General features: G+C 33.0%; 2 protein-coding genes across 5 annotated transcripts in view; both read left to right on the plus strand.

The window, feature by feature from the left end:
• The window catches only part of LOC109326602, a 20,220-nt gene continuing 7,629 nt past the window's right edge, over nt 1-12,591 (plus strand). The window contains exons 1-6 of one of the 4 annotated variants that reach the window (XR_002105264.1): nt 1-102; nt 205-289; nt 1,491-1,747; nt 2,313-2,400; nt 2,795-2,861; nt 2,960-3,081. Coding sequence is in view for 1 of the 4 variants with exons in the window: in XM_019559310.1 (XP_019414855.1) it covers nt 234-289; nt 1,491-1,747; nt 2,313-2,400; nt 2,795-2,861; nt 2,960-3,013 (522 nt within the window). In the remaining 3 variants the exon portion in view is untranslated. The other 3 variants (XR_002105265.1, XR_002105263.1, XM_019559310.1) reach the window with 3 other exon arrangements.
• Nucleotides 7,909-11,293, plus strand: LOC109326596 (EIN3-binding F-box protein 1-like). The gene is made up of 2 exons (XM_019559305.1): nt 7,909-8,291; nt 8,772-11,293. The coding sequence occupies exons 1-2, from the start codon at nt 8,267-8,269 to the stop codon at nt 10,670-10,672; spliced, it is 1,926 nt and encodes a 641-aa protein (XP_019414850.1). The 5' UTR covers nt 7,909-8,266; the 3' UTR covers nt 10,673-11,293.

Here is a 12,591-nt window from a genome sequence, read left to right on the forward strand (position 1 = left end):
ACCCTTTCATTTACTGAACCAGTTGATTCTTTCTGACCCAATTCCTTTTTCGTCCCACAAGTCAAAATGAGATTTTTTTGTCCCCATTCCTTTTCTTAATCGGTAAGTTCTAAGAAAATTCTCTTCTTTTTTGTTTCTTTATATGTGCTTTCAATTATGCATGCTGTTCCAAGTTATTGAGTTATCTACTTCAAAAATTCAAAGTTGTAGGTGACAGATCTATCTCTGTTTGAATGCATCTCTGTAGATATGTTCCACCTTGGCTCTATCGAATTCTCTCCCGAATGGGGTGAGTCCTTGATTCCCCTTTTTCATTTTTTCTATATATCATTGTTACTTATATGCTTATTTATATCCATTTTGATTTGATTAACTATAAAGGAAATTACTTTAGTACATATTGTTTAATCTATCTAATTTTACTCATATTTCCAATTAAGTTTTGGGTTTTTCTCTAGTAAGAAGTTGATGGAAGGATTTGGATAAATGGGACATCCAAAATCACTGGCAAAGAGGTGTTCCATGTTCCTAATTTTGAAATTTTAGAAAAAAATTGAATTTTTTTTTATTTGTTTTCATATTGTTTTGCCTTTTCTGGGTAAGCTAAGGTGTTTATCTGTAGTTTGTATTAGTACTTTTTTATGTTTGGGGATCTTTGTTTTTACTTGCTTGCTTTCTAAGCAAGCATGAGATCTGGTGAATAAGGTAATTTGATGGGGCTGGCTTTATTGTTTGTTAATTCTTTCTTGGATTCCTCAGAAGCTAGTACTAAGAAACATTGAATTTTACCGCCCCGATAGGATTTCATGGGAGCTTTGTATTCTAGGATGGGTATTGCTTGTTGACTCAATTGAGGAGATGCTTTGGGAAGAAACCTTGTTGTTCATTTTTACTCTTTTTTGTGCTTGCTTGTGATTCCAATCTATAGCCAGTTCCTTTATCTTTTCCGTATTCTATTCCTGAGCCCATTGATGTATTTGATGTGAAAATGCTGGTGGAAAATGTTTCCTTTTATCTAAATTTGCAGGAAATAGCCAACGACATAGTTTGTGACCTTTAACGGAAATCTAAAACACGAGCTTGTTGGTTTAATAAAATAAGTCAGTTAATGAACACCTCATAATTGCGAACTGATAAATTGATATGCAGGTTTAACATTTGTAGATGTTGTCTGTACTCTGTAGTCTGTAACTGAAAAACTAAAGTCGGAAACCTGTTATTCTATCATGCAATTGAGAAAGACACGGGTTACAGGGGAAAGTACATATTTGTTCAATGTACTACTTAACATGAGATAATATAAGCCTCAAACAAAAAACATCATAGAACTCCAAAAATAATTAGTAGGTGAACATATCAACAAAGTAAACTATTATAATTGGTACCTGTCGTTCTTTATCATGAATGTTTAAACTTCTTTCTGATAGCTTAATATAGTTATACTTGGGGTTAATCATTCTTATGGTTGGACCTGTTTTGCAACAGAACAGAAGTTGTATTGGATGCTTCACAAAACCTCGTGTAATTATTTCAATGGACGGGGTATCTAAGGGACTCAGACCTGAAGGCGAAGCAGTGAAGAAAGACAACAGATCAGAAGATTTATGGTGCAGCAGCACTTCTGAAATGGACCGTTATGCAGCTGAGTCTCAGAGAAGCATCTCATCAATTGGCATATCAAGCCATCCTTCTGATCCTCGAAGTAGTGCTGGCATTCAGACTCATCCTCCTGAATTTATCAATGAAGGTAAGTTCTGTTAAGTCATGCTAGACTTAAATCTACTTCCCTACGTGTTAGGTATCTTAATATTATCCTGAAACTTGCAAATTAAACTCCTTGATCTTGTGGGACAGTTACAATTGAGATTCCTTGAAAAAGCTCGATACCAGTATGACTTATCTTTCGACTTTCCTGTCTTACCTTTTCCAATGTGCCAACTTTTAGTGCCCCCTTCCCTTTCATTCTCTTATCGACAAAAAGGAGAAAATGTCTCTCACCCTTCAGGCAAAGTGGTTACTCAACCACTACATCTCTCGCTGTCTTATTATCTTATCATATGACTCATTTCTCCTGTATTTTTTGTTGTAAATTAAATTCTATTTTTTTCATCTTGGTATAGTCATTTTAATTAACTGAAACTGCTATTTATGGAAACTTATGGTTAAAATTAGAACTAGTTTTCAAGATTTTCTTTGTTGAGTATATAAAATTGTTTTCATTTTATAGGTTCTTTTACTATTGCCTACTTCACATTTTCTTGCATATTTATCAAATTGGTTGTTTTGATGACATACAATTCCGATGTATGCAGGTCTTCTTCTCTGGAACCAGATAAGACAACAGTGGGTTGGACATAGAAGACCTGAGAGTCGGAAACAACCCGGAGAACCTAGAATAAGGTAAATACATATATAAGCATTCTACTGGAAGCCTGAAATGTTGAGTTGTGCATTGAACATGTTAAAGAGGCAAATATAATATTCCCTCGCTGCAAGAAGCACCCCATCTATGCTGACAATACTTGCATGATTTTCGCATTGGTTTGTGTTTGCCTGAGCACTTTTGGGGTGTGCAGCCTGTACTTATTTTTTAATTGGTTAGAAGCCTTGGCGCAACGGTAATGTTGCTGCTTAGTGACTATGAGGTCACGAGTTCAAATCCTGGAAGCAGTCTCTTAACTTGTGGGGTTAAGATTGTGTACGTTTACCCTCCATAGACCCTATTAGATGGGAGGTTTGTGCACTGGGCCACCCTTTTTTGTCAAACTCTAACTCTCGAGTTTATGTTTCACAGTTGGAATGCCACCTACGAGACTCTAGTCGGGACTAACAGGCGTTTTCCTCAGCCCATTCCTCTGGCAGTAAGTTCTTCAATACTAATTTGGTTCTTTATCTGTTGATATTCTTGTATAATGTAATAAGAACATGCCACTAACGGATTATAAATTATACATGACAGGAAATGGTTGACTTTCTTGTTGATATTTGGGAGATAGAGGGTCTCTATGACTGACCCGGTCGGCGGCAAAATATACTTTGTAACCTTAGATTTTGCAGCCTGTGGGAGAAGTTAGATAGAGGGTCTCATTGGATAGTTGTAAATGGTGTAACTCTTAACAAATTGTTTTTATTTTGTGTTTCAGAAACACCCTTTCTACTTGAACTAGATTGCATGTTCCTTGTTTTTTACTAAGTTGATTCATAGAATGCTTAATGCTATGTTAGTTACATTACTGATATTTAAGAACTGATATTGTCATTAACTGACACAGAAGATATGTTATCATTGTTTATTCAAAGTGTTACTCATTTTAGCACTTTGTATTATGGTTTCAAATTTTGTAATTAACTTTTGTAAAATGAAATATTATGAAATCATTTAATGAAACATTACTTGATTATTTTAATGAAATGTTTCAAAAAAAACGAATTTTTGTCTAACATCACAAGTATTCTCTTCCATGGAAGGCAATTTTATCTGAAAATGTTAACTTTGAAGGTTTATATGTAAAGAGGTAGAGTTATTATATGACTTATATGAGTAATCTTCTCACCAAATCCTATCTTCTTACAAAAGCCTCTTAAGATATGACATTTGTAAAACAATTAGTAATAAATAGAATATCACTTTGTGTAAGGTGGAGAATTTGTAAATCAATTAGTAACTGATCGTTCGATGACATAGCAACCTGGACACGTATGACCATCTAGCAGATGTTACGTCAACACTTAACGTATCACGACTCACGTGAACAAATCTATGACAGTTAATGAAGTCGAGATGACGGAAGGACTAACGTAACTCGATGTTAAATTTGTTGAGGACAAAAAGATCACTTAAAAAAATTTAGGAACTAAATTGTTATCTACAAAAAAAAAAAAAAAAAGATAAAAGACCAAAATAGACAATTACTTTAAAAAGTAAGATTATGTGGTCCTAATGGAAAGTTGTAATACTTGGCTAGCTACCCAATTTTGATTTAGGCATTAGCAACTAGCAAAGTTAAAGAAGTAGGTGCTAAAGTGAAAGGTGCTAAATTGTCGTGGCCTCCAAATTAGACCTTAACGCTAATTAACCAACTATGAGGAAGATGCGTTCATGCTAATGCAATAAATCATCATGGGCATAATGGAGAATTCTTAACCTAAAAGGGATCACAATACAAAAATTAAGATTTTAAAGTATTTAAGGGACGCATGAAGAATTAAAATAGTGCAAAGAAAAAGAATATTACCATCAAGGTGTTGGTCTAGTGGTATAAAGTTCTGCTAGATTTTTAGAATGACTAAAATATCAAGATTCGATTCTTGTGAACAACATTTGTTGGGATGGACAACCATACACTCTAAAAAATGATTAATTCCTTATCCAAAAAATGAGAGAATATTATTAGTAGAAAAAGAAAGAAATAGATGATGATATGTTATAAGAAATAGTGAAATAGAGAAGGTACCTAGTACATATTCCCAAAATTTAGATGAGTTGGCAACGTCACAAAAAGACATTGAGTCATAGGTCTAAGGTTATAGTTTAAAGAGCAAGATAATTGGAGTAAAAGTTATGACTATATATTAATCCAAGTGGACGACAAGCTTCAAGGAAAAGGTTATCCCTTTACTATGTAATTGTTATTAAGCCAAGTACGATGAATGTTCAATTAAGGTTGAGAGAAGAAAAAGCATGAATGATTATTAAAGAAAAGCCTTAGTCACGGTCAAAGAATGGTGTATATAAAGTAGAGTTGGCAAGGACTTAAATATTGTTCAAATGTAGCTGCAAAATATCTTGCTTAGATGACAATGTATATTACTTTCATTAATTCTAGCTTTATGCACTGGATTAGGATGAATTCACTCTATTTTTTCTTTACATGAAAGTTTTCAAAGTATCACATCCATAATACCATTTATTATATTATGTATCATTCATATTTAATTTTTTAAATATAAATAGTATAAATGAATGAGATGATATAATAATTATATATAAATCTTTTAGATTAATTGTGGAAAAATGTTATAATTATATATATGACATGAAATTAGGAATTGCTTAAATAAGTATAATTGCTTCTTGAAGTAACTTTTGATTTGTTGATTTAGATTCCTCTCAATTAATGGAGAGAGAATTGATACGCAAAACTAAAGAAAAAATAACATATATTGACATTTATATCTTCTTTATTTAAAATAATATTACATTCACTTATCTCTCCATTACTTGGGAGGAATCTCATAATTTGCCTACATAGTAAGTTTAGGAAAATTTGCAAAATACAATATTATAATGAGTAAATTATACTGACACCCCCTGAGTTTTAGTGAAATTACACAAATCATCCTTCACTTTTCTACACCTACACAAACCTCCCATAGTTTTTATACTTTCATTACACTGACCACCCCTGCATAAGAATTAAGTGTAATCTTGTAAACAAAAGATGTGATAAATGCAATTAAGTTAAACAAAATATAATATATTGTTTAGATAAGTCTAAATAATATACAAATCAATGTATCTTTATTATTTTTGTTACAAAATGCATCTAACAATTCTAAATAAATATTGTTTAAATCGCTCTTATAATATAGTGTAACGAACCAAAAATAATAAAGAAATATTGACTCATATATTATTTGTATTTAAGATATTACACTTATTTCTTATGCAGGGGTGGTCAGCGTAATGAAAGAATAAAAATTAGTGGAGGTTTGTGTAGGTGTAAAAAGTGAGGGGTAATTTGTGTAATTTCACAAAAACTCAGGGGATGTCAGTGTAATTTACTCTATTATAATTTATAACATTTTTTTTCCAAAAACGCATCCACGTTTTGGAGGCTGACGTGTCGATATAGTACGCGGTTTTGTATGCATGAGTGCATGACACACGTTAGTGGGTTGAGTAGGACTATGATCAACAATGTATTAATTGTTTTGCTTTTAATAAAATGAAACTGATATATTTACCATTGTGATTCTATTTTGTTATTTTGTTTTTAATATTTTTTATTTTTAAAGTAAAATTATATAATATTATATAATTATAATTAATACATCCCATTTTAAGTTGAATATTATGATAAATATAAAAATTATAATATGAAGCATATCCAATAAAAAAATTCTAATTCTCTAAAATAAAAAATAGGAATTTAATATTTAATATCAAAAAATAAGAATGTGGGTCAGTAGACACAAAATATATATCGATATAATATAAATATATGATTATATTTGGGTAGGTGCAACTCTTCTTCAATCCTTATCTTCTTAACATGTAAATCAATTGGAACATTAATATATCTTTCACGAATTTATGAACTCGTGCATTTTTCATGTTATTCATTTTTATATTTAAAACTTAAAAGGAAGATATATTAATTAGGAAAATTGAGAAAATAATTCCGCTTCTAATTAATTAGTTTAACCAATTACACTATACGGTAAGACCGACATATATCATTAATAATTATTAATAAATATATAATTATATATCTGATAATTTTTTTATATAACTAGTAATTATGTTGAAGATTTAACACGGTTTGACCGAAATTTTTACAATTCAAAATAGTCTAATCCCTCATCTAATTAAGACGGCAAATCAAAACCATTTTCAAATCTGGTCGATAGTCAGACCAATCAGTCCAGCCCTCACAACACATAATCTCTTCTGTAATCGGTTTCACTGTTTACGTGTATATGTTTAATTATTCGGAGTTACCTTTAGTGTATATGAAAATTAAAAGGAATAAATATTAAATAGGATCGAATAACAAGATAAATATCTTCATCTAACACTAATTCGTTTTGAATTTGACGGGGAAAATTACTATCATTATTTAACTAATTTTTAAGATTGCACTGCAAAAATTAAGAAATACATTTGATATGTTTATTTGTAGTAACTTTATGTAATATTTTATTATCTTGCTCTTTATCTCTATAATAGTTGTAATAATTCATTTGTACTTATCATCTCTCTTATTAATTAGGTCAGAGTAGGATTATAAAAACAATCACTAATATTCCATTTATTTTCTAGTTTCTAGAGAATTAAAAACAAACTGAGATAGTATCCTGTATTAAACATCTCATCAACCAATGCTAGAAATGTACACTTTTTTCTTTCACTCTTGATTTATTATTGGGGAAATACATGCACTTCTTCCATCCTCATCACATGTAAGTAGATATTAATATTCGGTTCAGTTCGATTCCTGAGAGCAACACTTATTGAGAGAGACAAATTATTAGTTCTTTACCTAAAAATATGAGCAAATACATACAAAAACAATATTCATACTAGGACATGTCAATAAATGAATCCATGAACTCATACATTGTACATGTGTTCAAATACTTCACCTTTTCTCCTTCCATTTTTTGGAATAGCAGTAGTAGTAATACCATTAATTAGTTTAGTGTAATTTTATATTGGAAATTGATTTTGTGCATTTGAAACTTAAAAAAACTATTTAGTAATGTAAAGTCACATGATGGACATGTATTACATAATGTCAAATATAAATGTTTGATTTTAATAATGATAACTATTACAATGACATCCACATATTCTAAAATGAATCAATTCCTAAAAAAAATGAGAATATAATATAATTACATAGAATTGTTTAAGTATAAAAATATAACATGTATATTAATAACTAGTTAATAAAAAACATATAGTAGTTAGTACTTACATTATTATAGGTGTCAATCAAGATAAGAAATAATTACAAATTCATGTCTACAGCAACTGTATAGTAAATATGTGTCAATCAACATAAATAATAATAATAATATTAATATAAAAATAATGAGAGATCATTTATACTCACTTTAAATTATATTAGTTACACTCAATCTCAGCCACTTATGAGCAAGTGGTATCTGATTTTGATTTGGTGAGAGAAGAAAACAAAGAAACCCCACTTTCCTATGTTGAGATACATTGCATTTCAGATTCCATTCAATGTATTTGTGGTGTACCCAACATGTTTCCACTTACAATAAAACCTTCTTTTCCCTTTCACTAACTACAAATCATTTCATTTTTTCTCTCCATCTATTTCTTTTTCCCCTATCATAGGGTTCTCAATCTACTTCTTCATCCTCCTTTCATGTATTTCTGCTCCCAAATTTCATACACCACCAGTAAAGTCACAATCTTTTTATTCTTCTCTGCCTTTTTTGCTCTCTTTGGAGGGTTTTTGTGTGGAGAACAACACAGATTTTACCTTTTGGGGTTTTTTCAGCTGTGCCCATGTCTAAAGTTATCGGCTTTACTGGTAAATATCTTTGTTATTCATCTGATTTATTAACATACATGTTTAATTTATGAATCTGGTTGCAGTATATATGAAATTGCAGTTTGGGTTTTCATGTGGTTTTCTAGAGTTAGTGAAGATTATTGTGTTTTGCATAAAAGTATGTTTTTTTAGGTGGATCTGATGAGATATGAACAGATTCAGAGTTTATTTTTTGCTGAAAAAGTGAAATAAGTTAGGGTGGGCTTGTTTTAAGATTTAGTGAGTAGTTTATTTTGTATGCATCTTAGATCAGTAATTTCATTGAAAGTTGACCTGAGCCTGGTGGAGGATGCATAAGATTTTTGATCAACATGTATGGTTTCTATTGTTTGTTTGAAGTTTTCATCCATATAATAGATACTACATGTGGTTCTATTTAATGGTGGAATTTTACATGTTTTAATATTTTTATATGCTCAATGTTTTCTTTTCTAACCCTGCATATGTTTGGGTTTTCAGGTGAGGATTTTTACCTTGGGGGATCACTATATCCTAACCCGAAGGAAGCGAATCTCTTATTGTCTCTTGGCCAGCAAGGTGGCTTTTTCTACCCTCTTCCAAAGAGGTCTCGTGTCAGCGTTCCATTTGATTTCAGTGGAGAATGGTTTGTGCAGAAGCCGAAAACATCTATCGAATCTTTGCCAGATGAGTGTCTCTTTGAGATCCTTAGAAGGTTGCCTGCTGGCCAAGATAGGAGCTTATGTGCTTCAGTATCCAAACGTTGGCTTATGCTTCTGAGCAATATCTGTAAGGATGAAATTTGCATCAATGAAAGTTCCGTAGATGAAAAGGAGGGTGGTGATGAGGGATACGGAGATGAAGGATACTTGTCACGAACCTTGGAAGGAAAGAAGGCAACTGATGTTAGACTCGCTTCCATTGCTGTTTGTACCACATCTCGAGGAGGTTTGGGAAAGCTATCGATTCGTGGAAATGACGAATCAGAGTGTGGGGTGACTGATCTTGGTCTCAAGGCAATTGGTTGTGGATGCCCTTCTCTGAAGTCCTTATCTCTATGGAATGTTGCTACCGTTGGTGATGCAGGCCTGATCGAGATCGCTGCTGGTTGTCAGCAGTTACAGAGGCTTGACCTTATCAACTGCCCTTCAATTTCTGACAAGTCTTTAGTTACGGTTGCGATGAAGTGCCCGAATCTGACTGAGTTGTCATTAGAATCATGTCCTAACATTGGTAATGAAGGTCTACAAGCTATTGGAAAGTTCTGTCCCAATCTAAAATCTGTATCAATCAAGGATTGCTCTGGAGTTGGCGATCAGGGAATTGGCGGCCTATTATCTTCAAGTTCTCATGTTTTGACAAAGGTGGAACTTGAGTCACTGATGGTTTCAGATCTCTCTCTAGCAGTTATTGGGCATTATGGCTTTTCAGTTACTGAACTTGTCCTTGATTGCCTCCCGAATGTCACTGAGAGGGGATTCTGGACTATGAGTAATGGCCATGCACTGCAGAAACTGAAGTCACTCACGATTAGATCTTGCCAAGGAGTAACAGATGTTGGGCTTGAAGCTATTGGAAAGGGTTGTCCAAATGTTAAATACTTCCAGCTTTGCAAGTGTCCATTTCTGTCAGACAATGGGTTGGTATCATTCGCCAAGGCTGCTCCATCACTCGAGAACCTGCAATTGGAAGAGTGCCACATGGTTACCCAGTTTGGGTTTTTTGGTCTCCTTTTTACCTGTGGTGCAAAATTGAAGGTTCTTACCGTGGTGAGCTGTTACGGGATCAAAGATATGAACTTTAGATTGCCTGAAGTGTCTCCTTCTGTGTCACTTTCATCATTGTCAATCAGTAATTGCCCTGGGTTTGGTAATGCTACCTTTGCTGTGTTGGGAAAGCTGTGTCCTCAGCTTCAGAATGTTGAATTAAACGGACTTGAGGGAATAACAGATGCAGGGCTTCTTCCACTGCTTGAGAGCTCTAAGGCTGGCCTGGTTAATGTTAATCTCCATGGTTGCATAAATCTTACCAACGAGGTAGTTTTCTCCATCGCCAATTTGCATGGGTCGACTCTTGATGTGCTAAAACTTGATGGTTGCAAGAAAATCAGTGATGCTAGCTTGAAGGCAATTGCCTCCAATTGTCAAGTGCTCTCCTATCTCTCTGTTTCCAGGTGTGCAATCACTGACGCTGGGATTGCAGCCCTTGCACGTGGGAACTTGCATAATCTGGAGATACTTTCTCTGGCATGTTGCTCATCGGTTTCAAACAAGAGTGTGCCTGCTTTGAAAAAATTGGGACGTACCCTCATTGGATTAAACATCCATGCTTGCAATAGAATCAGCAGCAGCGCAGTTCTCAAGCTTTCGGAACATCTTTGGACCTGCGATATCCTATCCTAATAAGGAAGGTTTTTTACACGTCAATGTTGCACAGTAGTGTTTTTGGATCCACCATGGGTCTTGGTCATCATCCATCCAGTGCCGGGTTCGCTTTTTTCCAGAGGATACAGTCATTTCTTTTTTACAGGTTTTCCTATAATCGGAAATCTGTTGTTTTTTGGCATCCTATTGTTGTATGCCACTTTTTAAATGGCTGTCTCTCTGAGAAACTTAGTTACCTGGTTCTGGAGTTAATTATCTTTTCTTTCTGGCGTTGGTGCCTGATGTTTTCCAAATGTGTCACCTATCTGAACAATGTTCTGTGCTTGACATGTTTGGGTCTCAGCTTTAGCATAAGGGGTGTGTGAAAGATTCACTGTTTCAGTTTCATGGTTTGTATTGGCAGATCATAATTATGATGCCTTTTCTTAAGGGTCTTTGGCCATGGCAGCAAGTTATACAAGTCTGCTATGAAACAACCTTTTCTCTTTGTGAAAGGGTTGTTTTTTTTATTACCAAACCCTTGTTTTTAAGGTTTCATAATTTTGAGGTTGTCAGTATGTAAGTGATATATGCCCTTTTGTACTTGATGCTATTATCTTATGAAAATTAATGAATAATACTTTGTAGTCTCATTCCAAACTTCACCTATCTTCAAATGGTAGGAACTCAATATTTTGCTAGGATAAAGTATAATACTTGTAGATTTGCTTAAATGATGTGACATAAGAGAAAGTGTTGAAAATATAAGAAGTTGATGTAAGATATCCAAGAGGATATCACTATTCTATATGAACAGGTTCAATATCATAAGCCATGATGGTGCCAACTTTTTTTCATAATAATGTGCAATATGCAATTCTTTTACTTAATAAAGCCCACATGTACCTCACATGCATTGCTATTATCATGCAATAAAGTTGATTATTGAAGCATCATTTGAAAAGTCTCCACATGATTTATTTTTAAGGCCATTCTTAATAGAAAGATTTTTTTTTTTACTGGGTCATTCTTATTATTTTATGAATTTTGTTCTTAAATAAGAACCAGAAGAGAGAAATAAGAACAAGTGGAGATAATGAAAAAAAGCGGATGTTTGGTTAAGAATGTGATAGGTTGTGAGACCCAAATAAGAATAAGAATAATATTTGTTATTGTGGAGGGAAAGTAAATGTTCTTATTTTACGAGGAGTTGTAATAAATTATAAAATAATATGTGAGACTCAAATAAGAATGAATATGTTGTTTGGGGTTGTGGATATGCCCTTAATAACATGTTCAGCCTGGAAGACAATCTCAACTAGGGGCCACTAGGAAATTTGCAAGGAATCTGGTGCTTATGTTTGATTATTGTATAAGATACAAGTAATAAAAGCCACCAGCTCCAACTCAGATGAACAGAGAGGTAGATACATTGCATCTCTGACAATGAATTTGTTGTATTTTTTAAACAGTCAACACTCATATTAGGCCACAGGACCCTACTTTTGTCTAAATAATACTGCAAATGTTCAATGTTACTGTGTTATAAATTTCTAAGAATGTAATATTTATGTATTAACAGTGTAAAGATTTATACATATTCAGTGAATCATCTATCATTCATTTGTATTACTTTTTACCCGGTTCTATTGCTATGACAAATATCTGCATGTGCTTAAAAGACTCACCTACCATGTAACATATAATAATTTTAAAAATGACCTTTTCCCTATTGAGTGTTTTGCCCCATCTCATAATCAAGTTGTTCAAAATGAACATTCTCTCCTTCAAAAAAATGAAAGTTCTCTCCCATTCTCTTTTTAAAAAAGATGGAGAGAAATATGCATGTACTTCAAGATTAATATGTTTTTTATCTTCTAAAAACATGACATGTGAACAGAATAATTATGTCCTTAAACATGCAAAATTGTATAGAACACACTATGGAACCCAAATAT

This window comes from Lupinus angustifolius, chromosome LG14 (assembly GCF_001865875.1).
Source record: "Lupinus angustifolius cultivar Tanjil chromosome LG14, LupAngTanjil_v1.0, whole genome shotgun sequence".
NCBI classification, from domain to species: Eukaryota; Viridiplantae; Streptophyta; class Magnoliopsida; order Fabales; family Fabaceae; genus Lupinus; species Lupinus angustifolius.

Excerpts from the sequence above, each read along its gene's own strand:
- LOC109326596 (XM_019559305.1), top strand. The coding sequence starts at position 8,267 with ATGTCTAAAGTTATCGGCTTTACTG. Across the intron at positions 8,292-8,771 it reads TAAAGTTATCGGCTTTACTG|GTGAGGATTTTTACCTTGGG; the intron begins GTAAATATCTTT and ends TTGGGTTTTCAG.